The sequence below is a fragment of the Meles meles genome, chromosome 20 (genome assembly GCF_922984935.1).
Source record: "Meles meles chromosome 20, mMelMel3.1 paternal haplotype, whole genome shotgun sequence".
Taxonomy (NCBI): Eukaryota; Metazoa; Chordata; class Mammalia; order Carnivora; family Mustelidae; genus Meles; species Meles meles.
This window is the reverse complement of record NC_060085.1, coordinates 23,671,613-23,686,486: the sequence shown is the minus strand read 5'-3', so window position 1 is coordinate 23,686,486 and position 14,874 is coordinate 23,671,613. Positions and strand designations below refer to the sequence as shown.

General features: G+C 44.3%; 1 protein-coding gene across 1 annotated transcript in view; it reads right to left on the bottom strand.

Annotated features, from left to right (window-relative positions):
• CACNA2D3 (calcium voltage-gated channel auxiliary subunit alpha2delta 3) overlaps positions 1 to 14,874 on the bottom strand; it is an 859,411-nt gene that overhangs the window by 397,710 nt on the left and 446,827 nt on the right. The window contains exon 10 of the mRNA XM_045989865.1: positions 2,207 to 2,296. Within this exon, the coding sequence (XP_045845821.1) occupies positions 2,207 to 2,296 (90 nt within the window). The remainder of the gene's footprint in view (positions 1 to 2,206; positions 2,297 to 14,874) is intronic.

The window sequence follows — 14,874 nt, the reverse complement described above, 5'->3', positions numbered from 1 at the left end:
GGAGACTGAGTGCCATGAGGCCGCTGAGCCTCTAGGGGCTCTCCCAGGTCCCACAACACCTCAACGGGACTGTGGCTCCATTTAGTGCCTGTTTGCACTCAGTTCTACGCCACGCCTCTCCCCAGGATGCCAGTCTCCAGGCTCCCCAGGAGTTTTGACCAGGTTCACCCAAAGGAGAATACTAGAGGGCACAAGGGAGAAGCCAAGGCTTTCCTCAGCTAGGTCTCCCTTTTTCGGATCCGGAGGTGTGGGCGCTTTCTGGCAACAGCTGCATCTTTTCCAAGACACCAGCTTCCACAGGGCAGGCCTTCCCCCGTGACTCCAGCTCTCGCCGGGCAGCCTCTCCACGGTTCGATTCCCATCTGGATGGTCACGGGGCGGAGGCTCCAATGGAGTCCCTCCCTCCTGCTGGTGCTAATTCCAAGATTGTTTCATTCTCTGTTTGGTTTCTGAGCTTTTCAATCCCTTATGCAGACAAAACCCTAAAGTAAACCCATGCTGTTGGACACACCTACAGCGATTTATTTTATTTTATTTTATTTTTTTTTTACTTCTTAACATCCTAACCTTCCTCCCCGGTCCAAGCTACCAGTATGTGTGACCCAGATAATGTCAAGGCCTCCCTGTGCTTGTCTTTGTTTCTCAGTACAACAGTCAGAGAAATCCTGCTAAAACTCAAGTTGGTCACGTCATTCCCTGCTCAGACTCCAGGGACTGTCCATCCCACACAGAGCAAGAGCCCAAGTCCCCATAGGAGTCATGTGGTTTGGTCCCTGGTCCCTCCCCGATCTCATTCCCTAGCCTTCTCTCCCCAACTTTGCTCCTAACACTGCTCTCTTCGCTGTATGGTACATATGCCAAACAGCTCTGCCTCAGGGCCTTTGTACCTGTTCCTCTTGCTAGAAACTTCTTCCCCAAAATGAAATTGCTGCTCCCTCACTTCTTTAAGGTCTCTACTCCAACCAAGGGCACCTAGGAGAGATCTTTCCCGACCGCGCTGTATAAAGCAGCCAGTCCTTATTAAGCTAGAACAATGTGGCTGTTGTTCTCCATAAGACGACACACTACATCTGCCTTTTCCCATTAGATCTGGGGTCAGTACACTTCCTCCGTAAAGGGCCACGCGGTAACTATTTTAGGTTTTACAGACCATACGGTCTCTGTCGGAACTAATCAACTCTGCCCTTGTAATGCAAAAGCAGCCAAAGAGGATAGGTAACCAGGTGGGCATGCATGCAGTCCAATAAAACAATTTTTACAAAAACAAGATGCAGGCTGGATTTGGCTCATGGGCCATAATTTCCCAACCTTTGCACTGGAACACGAGATCCATTAAGGCAAACAACTCTGCCTAGTCTGTTCTCTGATGTGTTCTCAGTGTCCGGCATTAAAAGTGCACAGCTTCTACCAGTTACATAAATGATACAGAACCTGCATTAATAAAGATAGTCATTATTTTCCTAATACTCTGCCAGACTAAAAAGAACACAAAAGTCACACATGCGTGTTCTTTTAGCTTAACACATTTGGATTCAAAGGGCAGAATCACCAGCCCAGGACCCCCAGAGGTTTTCATGGAACGTTAACAAGTGCTACTTGAAAAGCAGATTCTTGTTCTAAGAGGAGTAAGGAACAGTCGGTTGAGCAGCATTCCTTCCTGTTGTGCTTCCTGGAAACTTGATTATGTTACTGCGTATTGTGAATCTGCAAGGGGCTAGAAGAGAGGGAAGGATGGGTAGGGCACTCCCTAAGCCTACCGCACAGAGAAAGCCCTTCTGCTAAACATTGCCACAGGCAGGGATCCAGTGTGAAACGCAATGAGAAATGAGTCCACTCTATGAAGAAACTGAAAGTTTCTGAGACGAGACCTGCATTGGAAGGTATTCAAGTGGGGGTGGTCCCAGAGTCAACAAGCACGGCGGGTGAGAGCCCCAATCAGAGGGCATGACTGGCTCTGTCTGGTGGTCGGGGGGGGGGCTTGGTTTGGCCTCACTGGCTGAACCTGGTTCCCCAGATGACTCAAATGGCCAGCCTCACCCTCCCATCTGGTGCCTATAGATATCACTCAGTGACAGCCAGGGTCAATAGTAATGCTGGTCCACAATAAATAAATAAATAAATAAATAAATAAATAAATAAAACTTAGTAAAATAAAATTCCATCTCTTCTCCCAGACATAAGAAAGGCAAATTAAAGAGGAGCTTACGTCACTGAGAATGTTGAAGGCCTCGTTCAGAGCTATATCCAGCATTCCAATTCCTTTGGCAAAAAGTTTGTCCAGATGCTCCCGGAAATGCTGGAACAACAGAGTAGAGAATACATTAGCATCCAAATTGTTACATGAAATGCCATTCTCTAACGAACAGGTGCACACTAAGACCAACGAGTCTTGGACCAAAATGGTCATAATATGTTTTTATCCCTCAGCATTCAAAACATAAGAACCTAGTCAATATAAAATTTACCTTCCATATGCATTTTCAGCTTTGATTACACTCTAGAAAATTCTGGTAGAAAGTACTTAATTTATCTGAAGTTCCTACTTTTCTTTCCAGTTTCAGCTCCCATGACCCACACTATCCCCTTTGACCCTCGAGTTTCCTGCTACTGATCATGTCTGGGACCCTACACATGCTCTCCTCTACTGGGGACCCACTCTCCATCCATGTCCTACCTCTCCTGCCACATTTTCCTCCCACCTACCTTTGGGACCTCAGTTTGGACATCACCCCCTTCTGGCCTAGGGGAACCTCCCAGACCCCTATCTCTGAGACTGCCTCAGAACGCTTCCTTAGGACCCCATGATGCATCCCATGCACTTAGCACTTTGCACACAGAACTGCCAGATAGATTCTGTCCCCATCTAAGACTATGACATTCCAGAGACTAGGCATGTCTGGTGGCCTACTCTGTCTCCCTTGATGACCACACTCTGACACACAAAAGGTTTCCAAAGAGCAAGGATAAAGATTGGATCGCAAGGGAGCAAGATGGCAGAGAAGTAGACCTAAATGTCATCTGGTCCCAGGAATTCAGCTAGGTAGTTATCAAATCATTCTGAACACCTACAAACTCAACAGGAGATTGAAGGGAAGAGCAGCAATTCTAGGAACAGAAAAGCAACCACATTCTGGAAGGTAGGATGTGCAGAGAAGTAAATCCAAGGTGATATTTGGAAAGACAGACCAGAGGGAGCCTCTGCCAGCTAGCTCCCGGCAAATGAGAGAGCAGTGGCGCACAAAATCGGAACTTTTATAAGTCTGCCCCACTGAGGGACATCACTCCAGTAGCTAAGTGGGGGGTGGAACACTTGCTGGGACAGTGTGGTCTCAGGTCCCGCGGGGTCACAGAAAGATCAGGGGTGTCTGTGGCAGAGCTGCCAGGTATCAGAGCAGGGAAGCCTGCGGCAGAGACTGAGCCGAGCAGTGGGCTCTCAGCTCAGCGTTATCTTAAACCATGATCCGAGGCATAGTTCGGCCACTGCTCTTTGAGCAGGGACCCCATAAGTGGCAGGTCCAGGGACACCTCCTCCGGGAGGAGTGGTGTGGAAGCCTGCTGCAGGAATCAGCTGGAGACTCCAAACAGGGCTGTGCGCCAGAGATGGGAAAGTCCGGTCACAGGCCACGTGAGCTCGGAGCGCGGCCGGAGACCAGGGAGACAGGAAGGATTGACTGCTTTTCTCCGAGGGTGCACTGAGTGGGGCCCTCAGCTCTTGGCTCCTCTGGGCAGGAGATTGGGAGGCCGCCATTTTCATTCCCATCCTCCAGAGCTAGAGTTCAGGGAACAAAAACTCCCAAGAGTGAACCTGAGCAGATTACTTAGCCTGGCCCCCAGCAAAGGTGGCACAATTCCATCTCGGGCAAAGACATTTGAGAATCACAGCAATAGGCCCCTCCCACAGAAGATCAGCAAGAACATCCAGCCAAGACCAAGTTTACTGATCAACGAGAACTGCAAAACTGCAGAGCTATGGGAATATAGCACATAGAATTTATGGCTTTTCCCCCCATGATTCTATAGCCTTTCAAAGTTAAATTTTTAATTTTATTTTTTCTTATTCTAGTTTAAAAAATTTTTCCCTCTTTCCTATTTTAACCAACATCTTATCAATATAATTTTTTTATTTTTTAATTTTCATTTTATAGTCATATTCTATCCCTTCATTGCATTTAAACTTATTATTTATATACACATAAGTTTTTCTTTCTTTAAAATTTTGGGATACAGTTTCTTCTAACAGACCAAAATATGCCCTAAATCTAGTATATGGCTTTGTTCTGGTCTCCTGCCTGATCACATTCTCTACTTTTTTTCTTTCTTTCTTTTTTTTTTTTTACTATTTTTCTTGTTTTTTTCAACTTATCAATTCATTTTTAAAAAATCTTTTCTACTTTTCATCTTTACGATCATATTTGATCCTTTCATCATATTTACCCATTTTTGCATATATGTATATATACGTGTGTGTGTGTGCATGTGTGTGTGTGTGTTTTTCTTTCTTTAAAATTTGAGAAGCAGTTTCTTCTAACAGACCAAAATACACCCAAAATCAAGTGTGTGGCTCTGTTCTGTTCAATAGCCTGATCATATTTTTTTTTCTTTTTCTTCTCTTCTTCCCCTGGTTTTGGATCTCTTCTGATTTGTTTAGTGTATATTTTTCTGGGGTTGTTGTTACCCTTTTAGCATTTTGTTCTCTCATTCATCTATTCTTCTCTGGACAAAATGACAAGGCAGAAAAACTCACCTCAAAAAAAAAAAAAAAAAAAAAAAGAAGAAGAAGAAGTAGAAGTAGTACCCTAGGGACGTAATCTGTATGGACATTAGTAAGAAGTTGGAAGTAGAGTTCAGAATGTCAATTATAAAGATACTAGCTAGGCTTGGAAAAAGCATATAAGATGCTAGAGGATCCTTCTGGGGAAATAAAAGAACTAAAATCTAACCAAGTTGAAATTTTAAAAAGCTACTAATGAGGTGCAATAAAAAATGGAGGCTCTTACTGCTAGGATAAATGAGGCAAAAGAGAGAATTAGTGATGCAGATGACTAAGTGATGGAGAATAAAGAAGCTGAGAAAAAGAGAAATAAACAACTACTGGATCAAGAGGGGAGAATTCAAGAGATAAGTAATAGCATAAGACAAAACAATATTAGAATAATTGGGATCCCAGAAGAAGATGAAAGAAAGAGAGGGGCAGATGGTATATTGGGGAAAGTTATAACGGAGAACTTCCTTAATGTGGGGAAGGAAACAGTTATCAAAATCCAGCAGGCACAGAGAATCCCCCTCAAAATCAATAAAAATAGGTCAACACCCTGTCATCTAATAGTAAAACTTACAAGTCTCAGAGACAAAGAGAAAATCCTGGAAGCAGCTCAGGACAAGAAGTCTGCAACCTATAATGGTAGAAATATGAGATTGGCAGCAGATCTATCCACAGAGACCTGGAAGGCCAGAAAGGACTACATGATATATTCAGAGCACTAAATGAGAAAAATATGCAGCAAAGAATACTATATCCAGATACGCTGTCATTGAAAATAGAAGGAGAAATAAAAAGCTACCAGGAGAAACAAAGACTAAAAGAATTTGCAAACACCAAACCAGCCCTACAGGAAATACTGAAAGGGGTCCTCTAAGCAAAAAGAGAGCCTAAAAGTATCATAGACCAGAAATGAACAGAGACAATATACAGTAACAGTCACCTTACAGGCAATACAATGGCACTAATTTTATATCGTTCAATAGTTACCCCGAATGTAAATGGCCTGAATGCCCCAATCAAAAGACACAGGGTATCAGAATAGATAAAAAATCAAGACCCATTGATATGCTGTCTGCAAGAAATTCATTTACACCCAAAGACACCTCCAGATTTAAGGCGAGGGGTGGAAAACAATTTATCATGCTAATGGACTTCAAAAGAAAGCTGGGGTGGCAATCCTTATACCAGACAAACTAGATTTTAAGGCAAAGACTATAATAAGAGATGAGGAAGGACACTATATCATACTCAAAGGGTCTGTCCAACAAGAAGATCTAACAATTTTAAATATCTATGCCCCTAATGTGGGAGCAGCCAACTATATAAACCAATTAATAACAAAATCAAAGAAACACATAAATAATAAATACAATAATAGTAGGGGACTTTAACACTCCCCTCACTGAAATGGACAGATCATGGAAGCAAAAGATCAACAAGGAAATAAAGGCCTAAATGACACACTGGACCAGATGGACATCACAGATATATTCAGAACATTTCATCCCAAAGCAACTTCTTCTCTAGTGCACATGGAACATTCTCCAGAATAGATCACATCCTGGGTCACAAATCAGGTCTCAACTGGTACCAAAAGACTGGGATCATTCCCTGCATATTTTCAGACCACAATGCTTTGAAACTAGAACTCAACCACAAGAGGAAAGTTGGAAAGAACTCAAATACATGGAGGCTAAAGAGCATCCTACTAAAGAATGAGTGGGTCAACCAGGGAATTAAATAAGAATTTTAAAAAATTCGTGAAGACAAATGATAATGGAAACACAACTGTTCAAAATCTTTGGGATGCAGCAAAGGTGGTCCTAAAGCAAAGTATATAGCAATACAAGGCTTTCTCAAGAAACAAGAAAGGTCTCAAATACACAACCTAACCCTACACCTAAAGGAGTTGGAGAAAGCACAGCAAATAAAGCCTAAACCTGTCCTAAGAAGAGAAATAATAAATATCAGAGCAGAAATCAATGAAATAGAAACCAAAAGAGCAGAACATATCAAGGAAACTGGAAACTGGTTCTAAGCAAGTTTAAGAGAACTGGTTCTAAGCAAGTCTAAGCAAGAATAAGACTGATAAACTCCTGGCCAGACTTATCAAAAAGAAAAGTAATAAACTCAGGATGAAAGAGGAGAGATCACAACCCACACCAAAGAAATACAAACAATTATAAGAACATATTATGAGCAACTATATGCCAGCAAATTAGACGATATGGAAGAAATAGATGCATTCCTCAAGACATTTAAACAACTGAAACTGAGCCAGGAAGAAATAGGAAACCTGAACAGACCCATAACCAGTAAGGAGATCGAAGCAGTCATCAAAAATCTCCCAACAAAAAAGAGCCCAGGGCCAGATGGCTTCCCAGGGGAATTCAACCAAACATTTAAAAAAGAATTAATACCTATTTTCTTGAAACTGTTCCAAAAAATAGAAATGGAAGGAAAACTTCCAAACTCATTTTATGAGGCCAGCATTACCTTGATCCCAAAGCCAGACAAAGACCCCATCAAAAAGGAGAGCTACAGACCAATATCCCTGATGAACATGGATGCAAAAATTCTCACCAACATACTAGCCAATAGGATCCAACAGAACATTAAAGGATTATTCACCATGACCAAGTGGGATTTATTCTTGGGCTGCAAGGTTGGTTCAACATCCACAAATCAATTAATGTGACACAATATATTATTAAAGGAAGAACAAAACTGATATTCTCAATAGATGCTGAAAAAGCATTTGACAAAGTACAGCATATTTTCTTGATCAAAACTCTTCACAGTGTAGAGAAAGAGGGTACACACCTCAATATCATCAAAGCCATCTATGAAAAACCTATAGCAAATATCATTCTCAAGGGAGAAAAGCTGAAAGCTTCTCCCCTAAGGTCAAGAACATGGCAGGGTTGTCCATTATCACCACTGCTACTCAACATAGTACTAGACATTATAGCCTTAGCAATCAAACAACAAAAAGAAATAAAATGTGTCCAGATCAGCAAAGAAAAAGTCAAGTTTTCACTCTTTACAGATGATATGATACTTTATATGGAAAACCCAAAAGACTGCACCCCAAAACTGCAAGAACTCACACAGGAATTCAGCAAAGTATCAGGATATAAAATCAATGCACAGAAATCGGTTGCATTTCTACACACCAACAACAAGACAGAAGAAAGAGAAACTAATGAGTTGATCCCATTTACAATTTCACCCAAAACCATAAGATACCTAGGAATAAATCTAACCAAAGAGGCAAAGAACCTGTACTCAGAAAACTATAAAATACTCATGAAAGAAACTGAGGAAGACACAGTGAAATGGAAAAATGTTCCATGCTCATGGATTAGAAGAACAAATATTGTGAAAATGTCCATGTTACCTAGAGCAATCTACACATTTAATGCAATCCTTATCAAAATACCATCAACTTTTTTCAAAGAAATGGAACAAATAATCCTAAAACTTATATGGAACCAGAAAAGACCCTGAATAGCCAGAGGAATGTTGGAAAAGAAAACCAAAGCTGGGATCATCACAATTCCAGACTTCAAGCTCTATTACAAAGCTGTAATCAAGACAGTATGGTACTGGCACAAAAACAGAAATATAGATCAATGGAACAGAATAGAGAGCCCAGAAATGGCCCCTCAACTCTATGGTCAACTAATGTTCAACAAAGCAGGAAAGAATGTCCACTGGAAAAAAGACAGTCTCTTCAACAAGTGGTGTGGGAAAATTGGACAGCCAGAAGAATGCAGAAGAATGAAACTGGACCATTTCCTTACACCAAACACAAAAATAGACTCAAAATGGATGAAAGACCTCAGTGTGAGACAGGAATCCATCAAAATCCTTGAGGAGAACACAGGCAGCAACCTCTTTGACCTTAGCTGCAGCAACTTCTCCCTAGAAACATCACCAAAAGCAAGGGAAGCAAGGCCAAAAATGAACTATTGGGACTTCATCAAGATCAAAAGCTTCTGCACAGCAAGGAAACACTCGACAAAACCAAAAGACAACCCACAGAATGGGAGAAGATATTTGCAAATGACATATCAAATAAAGGTATCCAAAATCTATAAAGAACTTATCAAACTCAACACCCAAAGAACAAAGATTCCAATCAAGAAATGGGCAGAAGATGTGAACAGACATTTCTGCAAAGAAGACATCCAAATGGCCAAAAGATACATGAAAAAGTGCTCCACATCACTGGGCATCACCGGAAATACAAATCAAAACCATAGTGAGATACCACCTCACACCACTCAGAATGGCTAAAATTAACAAGTAAGGAAACAACAGGTGTTGGACAGGATGTGGAGAAAGGAAACCCTCCTACACTGTTGGTGGGAATGCCATCTGGTGCAGCCACTTGGAAAACAGTACAGAAGTTCCTCAAAAAGTTGAAAATAGAGCTACCATATGACCCAGCAATTGTGCTACTGGGTATTTACCCTAAAGATATAAATGTAGTGATCTGAGGGGGCACTTGCACCCAAATGTCTATGGCAGCAATGTCCACAACAGCCAAACTATGGAAAGAACCTAAATGTCCATCAACAGATGAATGGATGAAGAAGATGTGGTGTGTATGTATACACACAAACACACACACACACACACACACACACACACACATACATATACATACATACATACATACATATAGTGGAATATTATGCAGCCATTGAAGAAACCTAAAATCTTCCCTTTTGCAACGATGTGGATAGAACTAGAGGGTATTATGCTAAGCGAAAGAAGTCAATCAGAGAAAGACAATTATCACATGATCTCACTGATAAGAGGAACTGAGAAACAAAATAGAGGATCATAGGGGAAAGGAAGGAAAAAATGAAACAAGATGAAACTAGAGAGGGAGACAAACCATAAGAGACTCTTAATCTCAGGAAACAAAGATGGCCAGGACTGCTGGGAGGGGAGGGGAATGGGAGGGATGGGGTGGCTGGGTGATGGACTTTGGGGAGGGTATGTGCTATGGTGAGTGCTGTGAATTGTGTAAGATTGATGAATCACAGACCCATACCCCAGAAACAAATAATACATTATATATTAATTAAAAATTTGGATCACAAGGTAAGACTTGTGATTATGGCAAGCGGGACAGAAGCTAGAACTCAGAAGAGCTTCATGTGATATGCACAATGGGAACAAATCTCTTCAGAGACATCTCCCAGGGCCATCTGCCTAGTTGGTTCCACAGAAACCCAGCATGAGTTGGAGAGTAAAGGCAGCAAAAGGAAGTAACTGTGGAGCCCATTACATTTCTGCTTCTCAGCAAAGAGGCGACAGTGGGTCTAGGCATGTGCCCAGGGACACATGAGCCAGTGGGATGTCCACTGACCCAAAGCTCATGTCCACAGTGGCACAGCTGCTTGGCATTACTTTCCAACTGCCCTATTCCAAAACCACTTCTTTTCTACGGAAATGAATTTCTCTCTCCTCAAAGGCATCCACACCCTTGTCTGCTGGAGAAACTGGACAGAGGAGTCACGAGGAAGGAGAGGGGCAGGAAGGGTGTGCTCATGGAAAATGTTGACTGGTGATTTCCTGACTGTGGAATCCCTTTCTTTCTTTTCCATGCCCTGGGGCCCATCAAACATTCCATCAGCGTGGTGACACCTACTTATGATGTGTCTGCCTTAGAACCCCAAAACAACCGACTGAATAGAGAGATCAATCCTTTGACATGGCCAATGGTTCTAAGATGCCTCTCTCCCTGGCCCTCCTTAGGGAGCAGCAGGAACCACTGGTCATGGGGGTGGGTGGGCAGCAGGTTTGTTGGCAAACTGGACTGGAAAGTTTTGGTGGGCTCCTCACAGTGATTCAGCTTTAATGACAACCAGACCTAACATGAGTCAAGACTGGATTTGAAGTTGGCTGCTCACAATGGGAATATTCATGTAACCCACAGGACCCCTTCCTGGGTGCACCACTTCCTCACAGCGATCGTGCCCTCATGCTAACCAGAGCAGCCACGGTTATGGAAACCTGCTTCATGTTAGGTCCCTAGCAAATATCATGCAATTGTGTCCTCACAACAACCTTGTAAGGTTCCATCAACCCACTTTGCAGATGGGAAGAGTGAGGCTCAGCCCTGCACCTCAGTTCACACATCTCCTAGCTGCCTGGCCCAGGTTCTATCCCAGGTCTGCTTCACCCATTCTAATGCCTCCTTTCTGCTACATACCTGTTACTTTTTGTTTGTTTGTTTTTTAGTACTTTGTAAGCCAGGCACTGGCCAGGAGCTCTTCATCTCTACACGTGGACTACAGCAGCGTCTACAGGTGACTACCTGAGTCTGTACACTTGAGTGATGGGGGAGAAAAATGCCAAGGGCCAGGGACCCAGGCAAACCACACAGCGGGGAACCAAGCCTTACACTCCTCTGCTCTTCCTGCTGGATGCCCAAGCCCCAGCAGGATGCTGAGTACATGGCATGTCTTTCATGAGCACTTGGTGAACAAATCCAGATAGTTAATTAAAACTGAGGATGCCCGGGTGTCCTGGCTGCAGGTGGGTGGGAGGGGATCAAACCAGATCAGTCTACCTTCTCCAAGAATCTCCACCTTTGGAGACCTGACTCATGGGCAAGTAGCCACCACCAGGAAGGCTCTGCAGGCACCTCAGGGCAGATCCCACACCCCCCACAGGACATTCTGACATGCCCATCATGCAGCCTGTGGAGAGGCTGGACTTTAAAGGGCCCCAGGTTCACATTGCTGTGGCCAGACCCTGCCTTGACAAAGTTTATTCTATTCATCTGATGTCACTTCTGTCAACTGCATTTAATTGTGCTCAGGCACACAAGTTTACACAGTATTGTTTTTTTTTTTAATATAACAGCAACCCCATTTAATGTGCCTTTTAATCCATGTGCGGCTGCATTTCCTTTTAATCCATGTGTCATATGCAGAAAGAAGGCTTCAGGCAACGGTTGCTTTTATTGCCGGACACTTAGAGGAAAACGCAATAACATGCCATGGAGTTCCCCTCGACTCAATTTTATAACAAAGTCAGTTCTGATTTTATTTCTTCCTGGGACAAATCTGGTCCCTAGAGTACATGGGAAAAATATGTCCCCGGGTAAGGAGTTCCGAATGCCATCACAGATGAAGGACACGCTCTCTTTCTTTCTCTCTCCTCTCCCTCATGTCCAGACTCCGTTTTCTCCTCCACCACACCTGGACCAAATCTGCTCCATCACCCTGGTCTTCCAGGCTGCGTTTAACCTTCAGCCCACCTCTCGTCTTACACAAAACCAGGGCCTTGCCTTTGGAGAACCAACTCCAGAGATATGGCTCCACCAAGAGCTACCCTGTCCCCTATGGCATCCATGAGCTAAACGTAGCCATTGACATTTTACGTGAAATGAAAAAAGTTGCTTCATCCCTCAGCCGCATTTCAAGTGCTCAGAAGCCCCGTGTCTGGTGGTGATTGCACTGGAGAGAGAAGATCAGAGAAGTTCTCCATCATCACATCAAGTCCTAATGGACAGAACTCACCTGGAGAGACTTGGGCTAGAGGCGTCCTTCCTTCTCACCAAGTCACTGACCAAGGATGAGTCAGAGGAAACGCTAAGGCTTGTACACAGTGGATATGTGTGATTTTTGCCGGTTTAACACCCATTCCCCTTCTTCTGATTTTCCTTCTCCTCTAGTACCCCATCATTCCTATGGTTTGGGTGAGGCTAACATCTCTCTTCCTCCTTCCCAGATCAAGGGGTGAGCCCATTTATCAGTCTTGACCAATTTGTGAATTCCATCCCCAATTCTACAAGGCACCATCAGGTATGGGCATATGACCCAGTCCCTGGTCTTCTACCGAAATGTGGAGAAGAAAACTCTCTCCCCTGAGATTCTCTACGAGAGGTAGGGAAGAAGTCTGGGGCTTCCAACAGCCATCGAGCCACTGGGCAGGAAGGGCTCCCCTGGGTAAAGGTAATGGCCACGATAACAGTGAACATAATGGAGGGGGCAAGACAGATCATGACAGCATGGTTGGAGCTCCCAGAACCAAGCATGCCCAGCTTTTTCAGATCAGTGAGCTAAGAAATTTGCTCCTTTGCCCGCCCAGATCTAGCTGGATTTGGGCTACTTAACTGAAAGGAAAGGACCTTGATGACCACAACCATCCCAAGGACCCTGGCCAGGACAATGCCTCCAAAGCCCCAGCCCTGGATTACAAGGATCCTCTACATCTCCTCCATCCCCTCGTCCCTTTCTAATCACTGCACCACATCGAGTGGTTTCCTGTCTGGTGCTCCTGCCAACAGAGTAAAGCATTTCACCGCATGCACTGAATACGCCCTGCTTTCTCATGACACGGAGTGATCTGCCAAGGAGGAACCCTAAGCATGTCCACTCCAAGGGTAGAGTCTGGAAGAGAAGGAAGGGGCCTGGCCCACCGCTCTGCAGCCTCTCCATCAATACATTCTTCTGCTTCTCTGCTCTCAGTTGTGGTGGCTCTGGGGTTCAACATGTGTCCTATCTGATGCCATCACATTATAATTGTTGTACATAAGCTATTGCTATTACACTCCATGGACTCTGGAAGAAAAAAAAAAAACAAACTGAAGTAGGAGACTGAGACTGAGTCCTAGTTTCTGGTTATGCTATTTACCAGCAATGAGACCCTGAGGCAAGTAGCTTTGGCTCTCAGGCTTCAGTTTCGTTCCCCATGACATGGGGATGGGAACGCGGCTGCACCGTGGTGGGAGAGCGAGGCCGCAGCAGAGCCTGCAGCAGCAGACAGAAGCCAGCAAGCCTGAATTCCAGCTCCCGCGCTGCCTCCCACCCTCTCTCAACACCTGAGTAAGACACTGCCTTCACCGGGGCCTTGATCTCTCTCTTAACGCAAGGCATATTGGGCTGACCTCTTGCTGAAAGGACGGGAAAGAAGTCATCGGAAAGAACAGCGATGGCAGAGAAATGGGAGACTCTGTCAATTTCATATTCACTAAAATAAATACATGAAAAAAAAATCCTACAGAACTTTACACCTCCAATTCATTCTAAGCCAAATTCCTACTTTGCAGCTTTACAGTCTAACATAGGCCTTGGAAAATGACTTCTATTTCCCTGTGAGGGCCAGATTTTATTATACAGAGGAAGACACATGGTTGATTTCATGACACCGAGACCCGAGTGCCTTCCAGCCCACTCCAGAGAACTGAACGTTCAAGACAGCTCAAGCCAGGAAGACGCACCCCAGCTGTGTGCCAGAAGGTGGCCCATTTCCATTATTTTTTCCTAAATTAAAATAAACAATTTATTGGAAATGGGGACAGTTCCATTTTATTACTAAACTTCGGTAAAGGAGGAGGAGGGTGGCTTTTTATCTCTGCTTCACGCACTCAGGCAGCATATGCTGCTGCCCGGGAAGAGGCCTGGCTTCCAAAGCAATTAGCATGGCTTAATGTCTGGGGAGATAACGGGGAGCGCCTGAGCGCCAGCAGCCCCAGCGCGGCTGCTTATCTCCGCGCAACAGTCACAACGTCCAGGCCAGCACAAGGGCCTGGAGAAATAACCCTCTCCCTCCACCAGCATTTGATTTGGTTGAGTCCATACTGATAGCGCTCTCCGTGATAACAGCAATCATGTTTGCTCCTGTCGACATAATTATAGCGAATGCTTGAGTCCTCCCAATTAGAAGCAGGGGACTGAAGGGAAAAGTCGACATCGGGAGACAAAACCATCCCCCATCCACGGAGCTGGTGATCCTGGCTGGGAGGCTGTCGGGGGGTGCCAGGCCAACAGCCCCCACCCCCTTCAACAATCCTCAACCAGGTCACTGGCATTCAGCAGACCTGAATTTTACACCCACTAGGTGCGGAGGACAGTCGCGCAGCATCTCAGCCGTGGGAAGGCTTTCAGAAATTCTCACCCAAGTCCTCCAATGGTGGCCAACACTGGCCAAAGGACAACCACATGCCGGGTGCTGTGGGCCTTTCGTGCATCACCTCGCCTGGTCCTCCTAACATCCTTAAAAAGTACCATTGGGATCCTGTTTGATGTAAGGGCCAATCGAGTCTCCGAAAGGTGTTATGTTTGCCCAAGGTAGGCAAGGAA